The sequence below is a fragment of the Acromyrmex echinatior genome, chromosome 2, assembly GCF_024713525.1.
Source record: "Acromyrmex echinatior isolate Ae372 chromosome 2, ASM2471352v2, whole genome shotgun sequence".
NCBI classification, from domain to species: domain Eukaryota; kingdom Metazoa; phylum Arthropoda; class Insecta; order Hymenoptera; family Formicidae; genus Acromyrmex; species Acromyrmex echinatior.
In genome coordinates this window covers 15699217-15713102 of record NC_141853.1, presented here as the reverse complement: position 1 = coordinate 15713102, position 13886 = coordinate 15699217, and the positions used below count along the sequence as shown (strand labels likewise).

Genomic DNA, 13886 nt, shown 5'->3' with positions numbered 1-13886 from the left:
AATATCAAAAATACCCCACGCGAATAATTACTAATTACATTTGAAAGAACCATGCAAATATAGGATTGTGCCAGAGATGCCATAATTAAGCAAAATGCTAAATATACGGCGATACCTATTTGTCAAAATCATGTAAAATACGAATAATTGAATAAACTGTGAATATTTTCATACACGATAGTTGAATATTCGAACGGTAAACAGCGAGAAGTGGGGGAGCGTCAAGCGTGTGTCGCGCGGCGCAGTGGTTGACTACGTCATCACTTTGGTATTCGCTCGGCGATCTCGGAGGAAGACGGACGTGTTTTACAAGTCGCTCCGGATGTCACATTAATTAATGAAAATTAGATATCGACGAACGCGAATTACGTAAGGTTACTTAAAACTAGAAATGTACTAAGTAAGGGTAAGGTAAATAGATTTTACACGGTTTTTGTTTTATTTCTTAGATTCATTACGCACATACACAGCTTATGAATATTTTAGATATTAATGGGTTCTCACATGTACGGTATAAAAATGAGATTCTTATTGTTAAATATTTCAAATTATGGCTTTTTATCATTTTGAATCGTATATATAATTTTGTCATTTTCGTGTTACTCCGCATTCTTATGATACGGGAAAAGTAAAAGATAAATTATATTTAAATTACATATCTAAAAATAATAAATGTATGTGTATGCTATTTATACGTATTATTCTATTTAGTCAAAGTTGTTTCATAATTTGCATTTATCTTCATTTAAAGGATGTATAACATATTATTAATCTTTATTTAATTGTAAATCACAAAAAAGGGTAATAAAAATTGAGATATAATATTGGAATCGCACTTCAAGTAAGCAATTACGTAAGAAAAGTCACGTTAGTAAAAACCTTTTTTTACTTCTTGCCTTTGATCAGCACATTGTAATTGATACGAAATATTTAAAATTATAAAATGTTGAATATGTTCCTCGATATACCACAATATAATTACGATATCACATTAAACGACTCGCGCCGCTAAAACTAGATATAAGAAATTGTTTCATTAATCGGAGAACATAAAAAATGTATAAAGAATATATTATTTTACTTATTCGTAATATTCATTATTATTTCGACAGTTAGACGGTTGGCGCGCGACCTTGGAGTGGAGATGGCACGGGGTGGCACGGAACGACGCGTCATGTTTACGACGCAGTCATTCCTTTACTGAGATTCGTACAAGCATGTAATTGTGTCGCACGCGACTTTTTTACAATACTTTTTGAAATCTTATCGCGAAGAATGCCAAATATAATACGAAACGTTGTACTTTATGAATAATTAATTATACTTGATACTAGTAATCGTATTATGTGAATATTCATAAACTACAACATTTCGTATTATATCTAGCATTTTTTGCGATTATATATTATTATATGTTTCAAAAAGAAATGTGAAAAAGAGCGGCATGCGATACGGTTACTTGTCTATACGATCGGTATCACACGATAATAAAAAAGCAACGTTAATATGAATACTCTCAAGCAAATAATGGCAATTTTGGCTTTCACAATTAATATAGTTTAATAATTTAATTAATTTTTTGCTTTTGTGCATCTTTCGTGTGTTATATATGATTCATTTAAAAATTAAACGTAACTTTGAAACTATTTATCGCTAATAAAAGAAACTCTTTCTGATTTCTCTTTTTTTATTAAGCTCTAATCCATTTCATTGACTCTAATCGTATCTTACAGACATCTATATAAAACAAAGATTCAACCTTTTATCTGAATTTATTTCGCAATGATAACGAATTGCAGACGTGCGTTTGTTTTTAAAAGTTAATTGATTGCACAGTAATTGCATAGTAATATAGATAATAGCTATATATTACATTTTTCAGATTATCTTCCCTCTCACGGATACGACCTTGACGTAATGGGAGGGCTCAGAGGATATTTACACGAAAAGAATGGTTTTTCTCAAATATCTAAAAATTTTCGGATCTATCTGAATGTATATCTAGATAAATTTTAGATATTAAGTAAAATTATTCTCTTCGTGTAAAAATCCAACGGGGAAGCTAACGTATCCTCGTCGCTGATTTACTTGAAAATAAACGAACCGCAGCCGGTTCGTCGTGTCGCGTGTTTTCTTCGGGAGTGCCGTTCAAGTTGTCGGACTCAAGTTATAGTCCGCGCGCGATTATAGTATATTATTCGCGAGTGTTTTACGCAAGTGTCCTGTGCGAGAGGATGTCAATCCAATTCCGAGAGGAGGAGGAGGTCTGGGAGAGACATCAGACATTGATGGAGCAACTTTACGGTAAATATTATTTTTTACTTGTCTAAAATGATTATTTTTAAATCATTATTGTTAAATAAAATGATTTAAATAATTATATATTTTATAAAATAATTATATGAAATAATTATATATTCTCTCTCTAAAGTAATTATATATTCTCTAAAATAATTGTATATATTCTCTAAAGATGATCTTAGTAAAAATAAATTTGTAAAATTTTAAAATAATTTTTAAGTAACTCTTCTTTTATTTAATTTAGATAAAAGGAGAGTTACTTAAAATTTAGATAAAATAATTGTATATATTATATATAAAATAATTGCTATATGAACGCATGTTTGCTGGAAAATAATCATGCAATTTTGAAAATATAATTTTTCTAAGCATCGAATTTTTGTACTCATTATTTAATTAGATATAAAACAATTATATATTCTTTAAAATAATTATATATATTCTCTAAAGAAGATCTTAGCAAAAATAAATTTGTATAAAATTTTAAAATATTATTTAAATTACTTTAAAATTTTATACAAATTAATTTTTGCTAAGATTCTTTTTAGAGAATATATGTGTATAATTATTTTCTATATCTAAATTTTATACAAATTTATTTTACTAAGATCTTTAAAAATATATATATAATTATTTTAGAGAATATATATAATTATTTTAAAAAATATTGAATGCGTTTAGCGAACTTAAAAGTTGAGTGAACACTCGCTGTTATTAATGTATATTTCCAAATCATCCAATTAGATTTTTGAATTTAAAAGAATACATAAGGTCTGTTTTTTATTCCTGTATTCTCTAAACTGGTGCACACAGTGCAATAAGGAAACAAACGTATATTTGCTTCACTTCAACTTAGGGCCAGTTCCACAATTCACGGTTAACTCTCAACCGAGGTTCAACTTATTCATTGTCTCTTTTCAATTCTAGAATTGGAAAGAGATGAGAATAAGTTGAACCTCAATTAAGAATTAATCATATTGCACCGGCCTTATTGCACCGTGTGAACCAGTTCAGAGATTGCAGAAATAAAGAATCTATCGTTTGCTAGCAAGCATTCATTCAATTGTTGAGTCCACTGAATAATATGCTACGCCTACTCTCCGGTTACTCTCTGATTTAAAAGGTAATTCTGAAAATTGGATTAATTTGATCGATGATTAATTCAATTGACAAAATTGATTAAAGCGAAATTTTTAACTGGTTTTTAATCTAATCTCTCTCTCTCTCTCTCTCTCTCTCTCTCTCTCTCTTACATGTCAAATAACATAACATAAGTAGTATATATATTAATTTATTAATTAATATTAATAAAATACTGTAAGTTCACCTGAAGTTAATCGCTAATTAATCGAAATTCATTTTGAACGAAAGGCAAACATTCATAAATAAATTACAAAGTACATTTATTATTTTTTAAAATATATAATTTTTTATTGTTAAATCAACGCAGATGAAATTTATCAAAAGGTGGAACCGGCCCTTAATGTGATAATTAAATATACGTTAAACATTTGTAATTTATCAATTTTTTAATGTCGAAGTACTTGTTTAAATGAAAACACCAGCTCTTACTTCTTAGATTTTATAATAATTATAAGATTCTTACGTCTTAATAAGAAGAAGGAGATCAAACTCGGAATAATATGGAATAAAAGGAAGGAGATCAAACTTGGAATAACATGGAATAAAAAGAAGGAGATCAAACTCGGAGATAAAAATGGGCTCGAAATACGATGTCGAACAATCCATGGAAAATCGAGACGATGCGATTTTCCATTGCGGGAAAGGTTGGATGTATATATCACATAACGTACGGAATATATATGTACGTTTTATTTTTAATATAAAAATTTCAATTTGTATAAAATTTAATTTTATTTGATTAAGTAATAAATGTATCAATATTTATTGAAAAATACATACATTTAAATTATGCATAATCGTAAATTATCATTAAATTATCGTTCTTTAACTTACTAACATCAAAAAATTTTAAAATTAAAAAGAATAAAAATGGGATTTGAACAACTTTCCTTCTCAGAATATATTCACACATAAAAATATACAAATTTACAGAATTACAGAAAAATGGGAGGAAAAATATCAAATCCTCTAAATTGAGTTTTCTCCGACAGAAGCGCTCGAATTTGTTCTTCTATACAGCGCTTTTCCGACATCGTGTTTCGAGCCCATTTTTTTCGGAATCGGTCGCTTGAGTTTGATCTCCTTCTTTTTACTCTGTGCGTCTTTTAATTTTTAAATTAATTCTAAATACAGAAAAATATTCGTAGAAGGTAATAATCTGTACGAGTATATTATATAATTTCGTAATTTTTATTATCCAGAAAATCTCAAATTTATTTTATAGGTTTATTTAATTTAAAAATGCATATGTTAATCGTGATATTTGCTCATAAAAATAAAAGAATCTTATTAAATAAATCCGTGTTATAAGAAAATTAGAAAGAAATGTCGATTTTGCATTTTTTTTACAAAGAGACTAGTATGTTCTTTTTCTGTAATTTGTGAATCAAGTTTCATCAGATATCCGTTTGCCATATAGTAACAATGATTGGGAATTTGGATCTAAACACGTGTGCACTTGTCACGCCTGGTATTGCGGTCATATTGGCACTTTTCGTATGCGGCGCACCTCACTCCATTGCAGTAAACGGCCTGATCTGTAAAAAACACGTAATGGAATGTCCCGATAGTTCAAGACACTTGAGAGAAAACAATAAGATTCCAAGATTCATTTCTTCTTTTTAAATACATTTGTATATAAATCTACTTTAATCCTTTGCGATTGAATTTCTTTCTTACAAATGAGCGAAGATCAGATATTTTGTCTTGAATTTTACCTGATCGGTGAATCTGAAATATGATTTATGAGAAATTTTTATTGTCTAGAGGAATTTATAGAGATTCTAAAAATGGCAAAAATATGGTTTGCCCTTTTCAATTGCGACAGATTACCGCGAAGTATGTCGAGTTCAGCTCGACGCGAGGGACCGCAAAGGATTAATTTTATCTATTATAAAAACACAGAACATATGCGTTCTCATATGTACATACTGCTTGAGCCTTTGTATCCGCCATCGCTGCCGGTACTGACTGGGCTTGTGTCGGCACATGACGTGTGGCCGCATTTGTTTGGACAGCATTTCTGATTATACGGACACTGTGCATCTCCTATACACCTGGGAGCGCAATTGGTCACGGTATTTCTCATCGGACAGTTGCCACTTTTATCTACAAAATGATTGATGATTATAACAAACAGGAGAGCTACTCCGCGATTTTCTTCGGATTAATTTATAGGGCATTTGTTTTATTTAGTCTTTACGATTCTCGCGGTTGATTTGTCAATACTATTAACAATTAGTATCTGAAATTATTAGTATTGTAAAAGTAATCGTTTATTGCATCGTCATTATTTTTTTAACATATTAAGAAATAATTGCCTTGTCTTTCTTTACATTGAACGTTTTGACGTTTTAATTTTTAAATGACAGTATCACTCTACAAGTTAATCGTGAGTTGTAGAGTCACAATTGACACGTTTATTTCGCTGACATGCACATTCTCGAGGATACTATAATTGAATATTACGTAGTTTAGATATTAATGTGTCGCATTCGTCATTCTCTTTTCCTATGTGCAGAATGTACGTCTTATAAAACTAAGTCTAAATCTAAACTATGAAATTTTTACGTATATTATCTAGAATTGAAAAAGTGTAGATATAATCTTTCTTATAAAAAGTTTGGAATTGATTATTAATGGCAAAAAATTTAAGATGCTAATCATTTTCATATTATAAGCTGTTAAAAATAAACAAATGTTAAGAGATAAACGATTCAATTTGTGAGAGAAGAGGTGGATTGTACTTTAGAATTTTTACTTTTTGACTACACATAAGTATCTAAAAAATGATGCATTTATTTCACTTTTGATATAATTCTGCAATTAAATCAGAACAAGAGAAAAAGAGCGAGAGAAAGAGCATGAACTGAAAATAGAACAGGTATTCCCATTAAAGCTATCCAAAAAAAGTGAAAGCTACATCAAAGTACAATTGAATACGTTTCCTCTTAGTTTTGTGCGTAAATGATAATGATTACTTACAAAACATTTGAGAGGATGTGTCGGTGATTAGCAAAACTAGCAATACCGCGAACAGTAATAAGCTTCCTGGAAAGTAAATATTATACAAATTCTATGTTAATTTCAGAGAATGTAAGATTATAACCCAATTTATGCGACTTTAAAAGAGAGACCATAGATTCGTGTCATTTACAGAAATTAATCTCAGTATCACATAAAACATAATTGTTTAATATTAATTATTTCGATAACACGGCGGTTGAATATTGAATTAATTATTTAAATATACATTTGTTCAATAAGAGTTTAATTATACATTTACATAATTTATTTAATAGAATTAACCTGGTGCTTTTGCTCAACGAATTGCTAAACACTCAAAAGCGTACTATGATTTTGACTTATGTTAATGATATTACATTGAAGTCGTGTATTACATTCTCGAGAAGTGCGTAGTATCTGTAACTTTCAAGGTTACACAGTTTAAATACTCACGATTCATTTTATGAATTGTTTGTTTCTTGGATACTTGATTAATCCGCGATGAGGTTCCGACGAGACTTCTAGATGCACAATGATAAAAACATCGGCTTTTATAACGCTTTCCACCTCTCTGATATTAATCAAGTATGTGACGAAAGAAGACTATACATGACGAATAAATCATAATTCGTGTAACTCACTATAGCATGGATTCATGTCTTCACGATACCGTTTACTTGAACTCGAGCGCTTTTTTTCTCTTTCTTCACGTGTTACATCATGATGATATTATGTACCGCTAAGCGTGATTTTTAATCACATAATTAGAATTACAGTTTCAACTATTAACGTTGTAATAACAACAAAATATATATTCTTTTTAAAATCAAGCGGTAACATTGATTACTGTTGAAGGTTACGCCGAAAGTCCATAACTTATAATTTACATTTATCTTGATTTATTTTAATTTAGCTAGAAAAGTACTTATTTAGTTGACATTTATATAGTTATAATTTGTTTCTATTTTTAAAGAATAATTTGAATTTAGAAAAAATTCTGATGAAAATGCGACAGATAAAAATTAAGAAATAAAAATACAAATTATTTTTTTAATTGTGTACATGATAATTTAATAATTTTTGCTAACTTAAATTTTAAATTAGACAAAAATATAATTGCAGCCATTACGCAATTATATTACTAAATATGCCTCCTTGTCGTATTATTGTATCAAATTGCAAAGAAAAACAAAAAGATTATTGATAGATTGCTTGTATAAAAATTAATTATTAATAATATATGTATAAAATTGTAAACACGTTAAGTTAGTGAGAAATAAAATTATTACTAAAAATTATTTTATTATTTAATGAGATAATCGTTATGAAATCAGTGCTAAATTTATTAATTATTATATAAATGTAATAGGCACATAAAAATTGAGATTAGGGATAGTAATCAATATAATCGTTTCCGAAGCGCGAAACAATCGGTTCAATTGGATTTTCGACGAAGTTGGGTACTTGTACTTCTGGTCTTTGACAGGCTAAGGCTCCACATCTATTTTTGCAACATTTTAATGTCCCTTTGCAATCGTTGTCGCTATTACAAGTCGATGTGCATACCCATCTTCCTGTCGGTACCGATGGGCAAGATCCTGGTTTCTCTGCTCAACACACAGATTATTTAATTTTTTAATTATAAACTTGTAAACTTTATTATTAATTTATTGTGCTTTTCTATTAATATTGTTACAATATTCTAGTTATAATACATAACACAATAATTATGACAATAAAAAATTGCCAAAATTGTAACTGTTCAGGAGAATAAAATAGGTTCCTCTCTAAAAGTTTTTTCTTTATAAATTGCAATAGAAGTGGAAAAAAATAATATATACATTAGAACCAATTTCTTAAAAATATGTTGATAAAATTATATAAATTTTATTTTATTATAAAATTTACAATTAGTGCAATATTCAATTTTGTAGTAAAATAATAATAATTGTTTAAAAATATCGAATCAATGTTTCTGTCTCAGATTAATAAAGGCACAATGTATCGAGGAAATTACTCACCTGTTTGAGATCGCGTCATCGTGACGGGCATAGAGCAAATGGAACCGCCACATCGAGTCTGACAACATTTGCCAATTCCCGCGCAATGTTCATCAACGTAGCAGGATCGTCCGCAGAACTGCACAGGTAAGGCAGGTGGACACGAACCTGGTTTGGTCGCATATCTGTTTTGTGTTTTCGCAATAGTGATCATCGCCACAAAGATTAGAGATACGACTAGCAACTTCATTTTTTTGCCGGAGCACTTGTGATCTTGTGTGTTAGGAGCTATGCATGACAAATATTTCATTTTTTATTAGAATATAAGTTGAAAAGTTCGATAATTTGATCTGCTATAGATGTTAAGTAGTAAAAAGTTATAAAATTTTAATTGAAATTTGAAAATATGAAAAGATAAATTTTAATAATATTTTATGACGTAATTTTAATAATTAATTTCAACGATAGTAGAGAGAGACAAAGAATATAAACAAAAGCTTATTTTCAAAAAAATGCATTAAACATTTTTTGTCTTGTGATATTCTCGGAAGCTACAATTAGCAATAAATTGAATTGTGTGTGTATATATATATATATATATATATATATATATATATACTTTATTTTTTCTCCAGGATGAAATAAATATTTTAAATGCATTTTTATTTATTCAGAATAGCGTCTTTGTAATATTTCTCTTTTTAGTCTCTATATTTCAACAAATGTAGAATAATTAATCTTATTAGCAAAATATTTATTACTCTTTTTTCTTTATGTATTCCTTATACTAATTTATGGGAAAACAGAAGGAAAGAATATTAAATAATTCACGTTCATAGACTAATCTGGAGGTTATATATAACGTAACACTAAGAGATCGCTTATACTGGTTTATCTTCGACATTCGCGTTTCACTGTTTTATGATAATGAGTAATACACTATTTGTACAAGAATTAATATAGAAGTGCGGACGGAAGAAACCATGCTCTTCACATAAAACGTACACTTGAAATAAATATGCAATTTGTTTATGTCGTACTTTTATACTCGAGGAATATAACTGGTAGTAAAGATGATCAATGCGTTTTTGCACTCTGCTTCTACTCAATAGAATGGTACCTCTGATATATACGCTCGTTGTCGTCAGCTTCGTCTTCCCCTTCCACAACGAATATTAAACATCTCACCATTTATTCCTGCTTGCAACTTTATAACACTATATATACGTATTCTATTAATTACCATAATTTAAAACAAGTATTATTTATTTGAACAATTTTATTTTCTATTTTTTTTCCGATATGATTTTTTAAAAAATTAGATGCATTTTTTACATTTAATATTTCTTGTGATTATATGCTGTAGAACTGTTTCTGTTTTAGAAATTATTATTTCTTCATAATATGCGTATAGTTATGCCTTTGAATGTGACTGCTATAATCGGCGTTGGTGGTGAACCATAATCGCAAATGTAATTAAAGCTCTAATTAATGAGAGTCCTAATTCAATCGAACGGAAGGACGCGGTTTTGGTATAAATCCGTTTCCTTCATGATGAGATTTCCTTTATGATAAAGGATGCTATTTTAAGTTACTTTTGTTTCAATTTATTATTATACAAAATGTTAGAACATATTGTTTTTAGTTTAAAATTAAATAAAACGAATCCTTTTTTCTTTTCTTGATAAAAATATCGAAGTATTAATAGACATAAATACATTTAAGCATATAAATAAAAGAAAAATAAAAGTATTATATAAGTTGAGCTTTCGAGATATTAAATTAATAACAATTAAAACTCGGGTAATTGAGAATTTTAATACGCGGTAATTATATTTTCAAACGTAATATGTGTAATATTTCACTATATGGATAAACATGTTATTCCCCTTACGGAAATGAAATATTGGAATATCAATAATCATTATTAGATTTTAATAGTGATTATTCGCTCTTTAATAGTAATTATTTATTAATCTAATAATCGGATTGCTGCTGACAATGATCACTCCCCAATAGTTTCTGACGAAGTGATTATTGATTTTCTAATCAGATTATCCGTAATGATCATTATAGCGTATTTTAACTATAATGATATTTTTTAACATGAACTTTTTAGCAATATCTATTGACCAAATATATATCACGCATAAAGAGAGAAACTTGTATTAACAAGTGTCATCATTCTAGCTTCGTACTTATTATTGTTGCGTCTTTTAAAAAGCAATAGAGATGCATGTGTGAATTAATAAAAATTGGATTTCAGAATGTTCTTATATTTTTTACTAGTACACATACATAAATATAAAATAAAATATTCGGCGGGTGTAATAAAAAATACATACAGTATCAAATATATTTATGGTTACGCACTAGTCTTAAAAATTAACGATAAATGCATTCTTGATACTCAAGTTTCTCTGTACTTGAGAAGTCGAGACAATAAAGAGTATGTAATCGATTTAATTCTAATTACTATTAATTAATTATCTATCTATAATATTGTTCTTGTGCTACACACAAATAGTATGATATTTTTGAAATTTATATTCCATGTTTGTACGGACACAATCAGAGGGAAGTAAACCAAGGAGTATAAAGATGTATCGGTAATCTACAAACGTTTGCAACTTAGCATTCTACTATTGTTATGCAAACGAATAGTAAGACAAGCGTGACACGTTGTCGATTTATATGTACACATCGTATATATCACACCATATATGCAATGCGTAATAATAAATAAAGAAGCATATCATAAATTTTTATGCTCGTCTGTATTCTCTGCTCTCTCTTTTTTATATTAATGATTTATTCCTTTGTATTAAATTTCGTCCCTGATTATCTCATCTTTGCCTTATATCTATCACATTTCCTTATACATAGGGTTCAAGAATGCTCGTTTTATTATACAGTTTACGATCTCAGTTTGAATCACGTATCCCGAAATTAATGGACATATTATATAATTAACTCTGATATATTTTAATCTTTGCAAAGGGAATAATCGAATTAACATTATTAGCTTGCATGATCAATATCGGACGGGTATGTTTTTGAGAATCTAAATTCTCATTGGATATATAATAAAAATAAAATTGATTGACGGTAATGGCGATAATCATTGTCTCGCTCTTAACATGATTATACTTTTATACACAAAAAGAACAATTTTGCGCTGAAGTATCTAAAAATTTAGCTAAATACAAACTAACGCTTCTAAATAATTTTGTTTAAACCAGCAAAATTATATAGGATTCAAACTGATTGCTCAGAATGTTGAACTTTTTTGCAGCATCATCAACTCTTAAGTGTTCTATATAATTATTTTGATGATCCAATAAAATTATTTTCTGTATTTAATTAAATTTTTAGATTTAAATGTTCTTTCCATGTAGATACATACATATATTATGCCGCATACAATTATTGCGAACATTATAAGACACTTATAAATTTTGTAGGTTAAATAAATACTCAAGTTTTTTTATAATTATAGATTATTTTATATCAAATCCGTTTTCGATGAATTTTATTATTTATTGTAATTGCAACTGAGAAATAAAAATTAATAATTGAAACGTACGTAAATATTTGTTGATAAGTTTTTTATTACAGAACATTATACATCATGGTTTTTAAACCTAAAAAAGTAATAATAAAATATTATATATATATTGTCGTGTTTTTTTAAGCACGAGTTTTTAATAAAAGATATGATATAAATGTTCATAAAAACTTATCAACAAATATTTATATACATACATTTCAATTTCTGATTTTTACATTTCAGTTGCAATTACAATAGTAAAAATTCATTGAAAACGGATTTAATATAAAATAATCTAATTATGAAAAAACTTGAGTACATATGTAATTATACTTATTTTTTATATATATTCTCTCTATTTTAATTATAATATTTTTACGTGAATTTATTATTATCGAAATTTATTATTATCGAAATTATTATGTGTATGTTTATACATCGTAATTGAAATGTATAATTTTTTTTTATTATTTTTCAAAATCACAAAAGTGTGCATTGTATATTGTAGCATTAAAAAAATTGTTAGAATTCATATGCTAATAAATTTGATTAGTCTATACGTCAATGTGTGATATAAATAACTCTGCAGTTTTCCAAATGCTTTGAGGATAAAGTCTAAATAAGGACTTTTCTCTCGCAATTACATTCGTATGAGTCATATTTTTTTCAATTACAACTCATCAGAAATTCCCGTAATCTTTTTTCTTGATCTTTGCAAGAAATAATTTTTAAAGAATTTCATTGAAATTTGTTGCAACGGTTCAGTGATTTATTTTACACATTTCAAGAGATTTAAAGCTTATCTAAATATATTATACTAATCTTAAATTGAATACAAATACCAGTTTAGAAAAAAAAACAGCTTAATTAATTTCATTTATTCATAATAACTGTGATAAATTTATTAAATTTTATTTAAAATTTCTTTTGTTGCAAAAATGAAACAAGAGAAATTTGGAAAAAAGAACAAAAATAGAAGAATGTTATTGTATAATCTTACATTTTAATATTTTAATATATTTTTATTGACTTGATCAATTAGTTTTGTTTTCGCAAAAAATCGCGTGAAATTATACGGTATGAAATGTTGTACCTCGCGGTGGCACGGGTGGTGCAGGCAACTTCTTTGGTATGGCGCCGAGAACCTTGGCAGCATCGTGACTCATATTAACAGCAAGGTTCATATATTCTGGCATTTTAGTCTCGGTGACCTCATTTATGTTTTTCGCCGAATCCGTCGGTACGTGTCCTTCATCGCGTATTGTCTCTGTGGTCTCTTGACCTCGAAGCGCAGAGTCGACCTCGTCAACGGCAGATTGAGCGAATGGTGGTTTCACTTTCGTGATGTTGGAACACGCCTCGACGGTATCATTAACGTGTTCTTCCATGGCTTCCCGATCCACGTGAACAGAATCATTGGACGTCGATTCGTTACTAGTGTAGTCTGGAATGCACATTCCTGTCGGTGCGATTGGAGTGAAAATCAATGCCGCCGGACCGATGTTCGTGTAGCTATTGTTGCTAGCAAGTTTCGTTGCTTCGATTTCTTCCTGATGTTTATCCGATGAAGCAGTGACGTTTTGGACGAAGTCGTGATTATTATTCATTGGATGTTCACATAGTGAACTTGGTGTACCTGGTTCTCTCAAAGAACCGTCTATTTTAAACGCTATGAAAATTGAATTGAAAATTATTTATTTTTGAGATCTTAATTATTTCTGTAAATATAGTTGTCTAAGTGACTAGGTGCATTTTTAATAACTAAAGGATGTTTAAAAGATACTGTTGAGATATCTGAATAATGTCCGAGTTTTGGATTTCTTTTTCAATTGCTATACTGCTCAGAATAATTAGCAAATGATGCTTGAAATAAATAGGAATGAGAA

At 28.6% G+C, this 13886-nt stretch overlaps 3 protein-coding genes and 1 long non-coding RNA gene across 8 annotated transcripts in view; 1 reads left to right on the top strand and 3 right to left on the bottom strand.

Moving 5' to 3' along the window:
* The first annotated feature begins 142 nt into the window (after nt 1–142).
* On the top strand, nt 143–8678 carry LOC147910541 (uncharacterized). The gene is made up of 3 exons (XR_015548324.1): nt 143–369; nt 1883–2304; nt 8435–8678. It is a non-coding gene; the product is annotated as an uncharacterized LOC147910541 (long non-coding RNA).
* Nucleotides 4617–7043, bottom strand: LOC105147159 (waprin-like protein). 2 transcript variants are annotated; one of them, XM_011057987.2, is made up of 4 exons: nt 6904–7043; nt 6430–6495; nt 5377–5553; nt 4617–4982 (listed from the first exon to the last, which is right to left on the bottom strand). In XM_011057987.2, exons 1-4 carry the CDS (start codon nt 6908–6910, stop codon nt 4888–4890), a joined length of 345 nt encoding a protein of 114 aa, XP_011056289.1. In that variant the 5' UTR covers nt 6911–7043; the 3' UTR covers nt 4617–4887. The 2 variants fall into 2 exon arrangements, with proteins under 2 accessions (XP_011056289.1, XP_011056290.1); XM_011057988.2 differs by lacking the exon at nt 6430–6495 and having other exon boundaries at nt 6904–6925.
* Nucleotides 6904–8700, bottom strand: LOC105147158 (antileukoproteinase). The gene is made up of 2 exons (XM_011057986.2): nt 8472–8700; nt 6904–8057 (listed from the first exon to the last, which is right to left on the bottom strand). The coding sequence occupies exons 1-2, from the start codon at nt 8698–8700 to the stop codon at nt 7837–7839; spliced, it is 450 nt and encodes a 149-aa protein (XP_011056288.1). The 3' UTR covers nt 6904–7836.
* Nucleotides 8701–10710: 2010 nt separating this feature from the next.
* Nucleotides 10711–13886, bottom strand: part of stumps (DBB domain-containing protein stumps) — a 37173-nt gene continuing 33997 nt past the window's right edge. For all 4 annotated transcript variants that reach the window (XM_087416240.1, XM_011057991.2, XM_011057989.2 and 1 more), the window contains one exon: nt 10711–13669. In XM_087416240.1, coding sequence (XP_087272366.1) covers nt 13071–13669 — 599 coding nt within the window. In that variant the 3' untranslated portion in view covers nt 10711–13070. The remainder of the gene's footprint in view (nt 13670–13886) is intronic.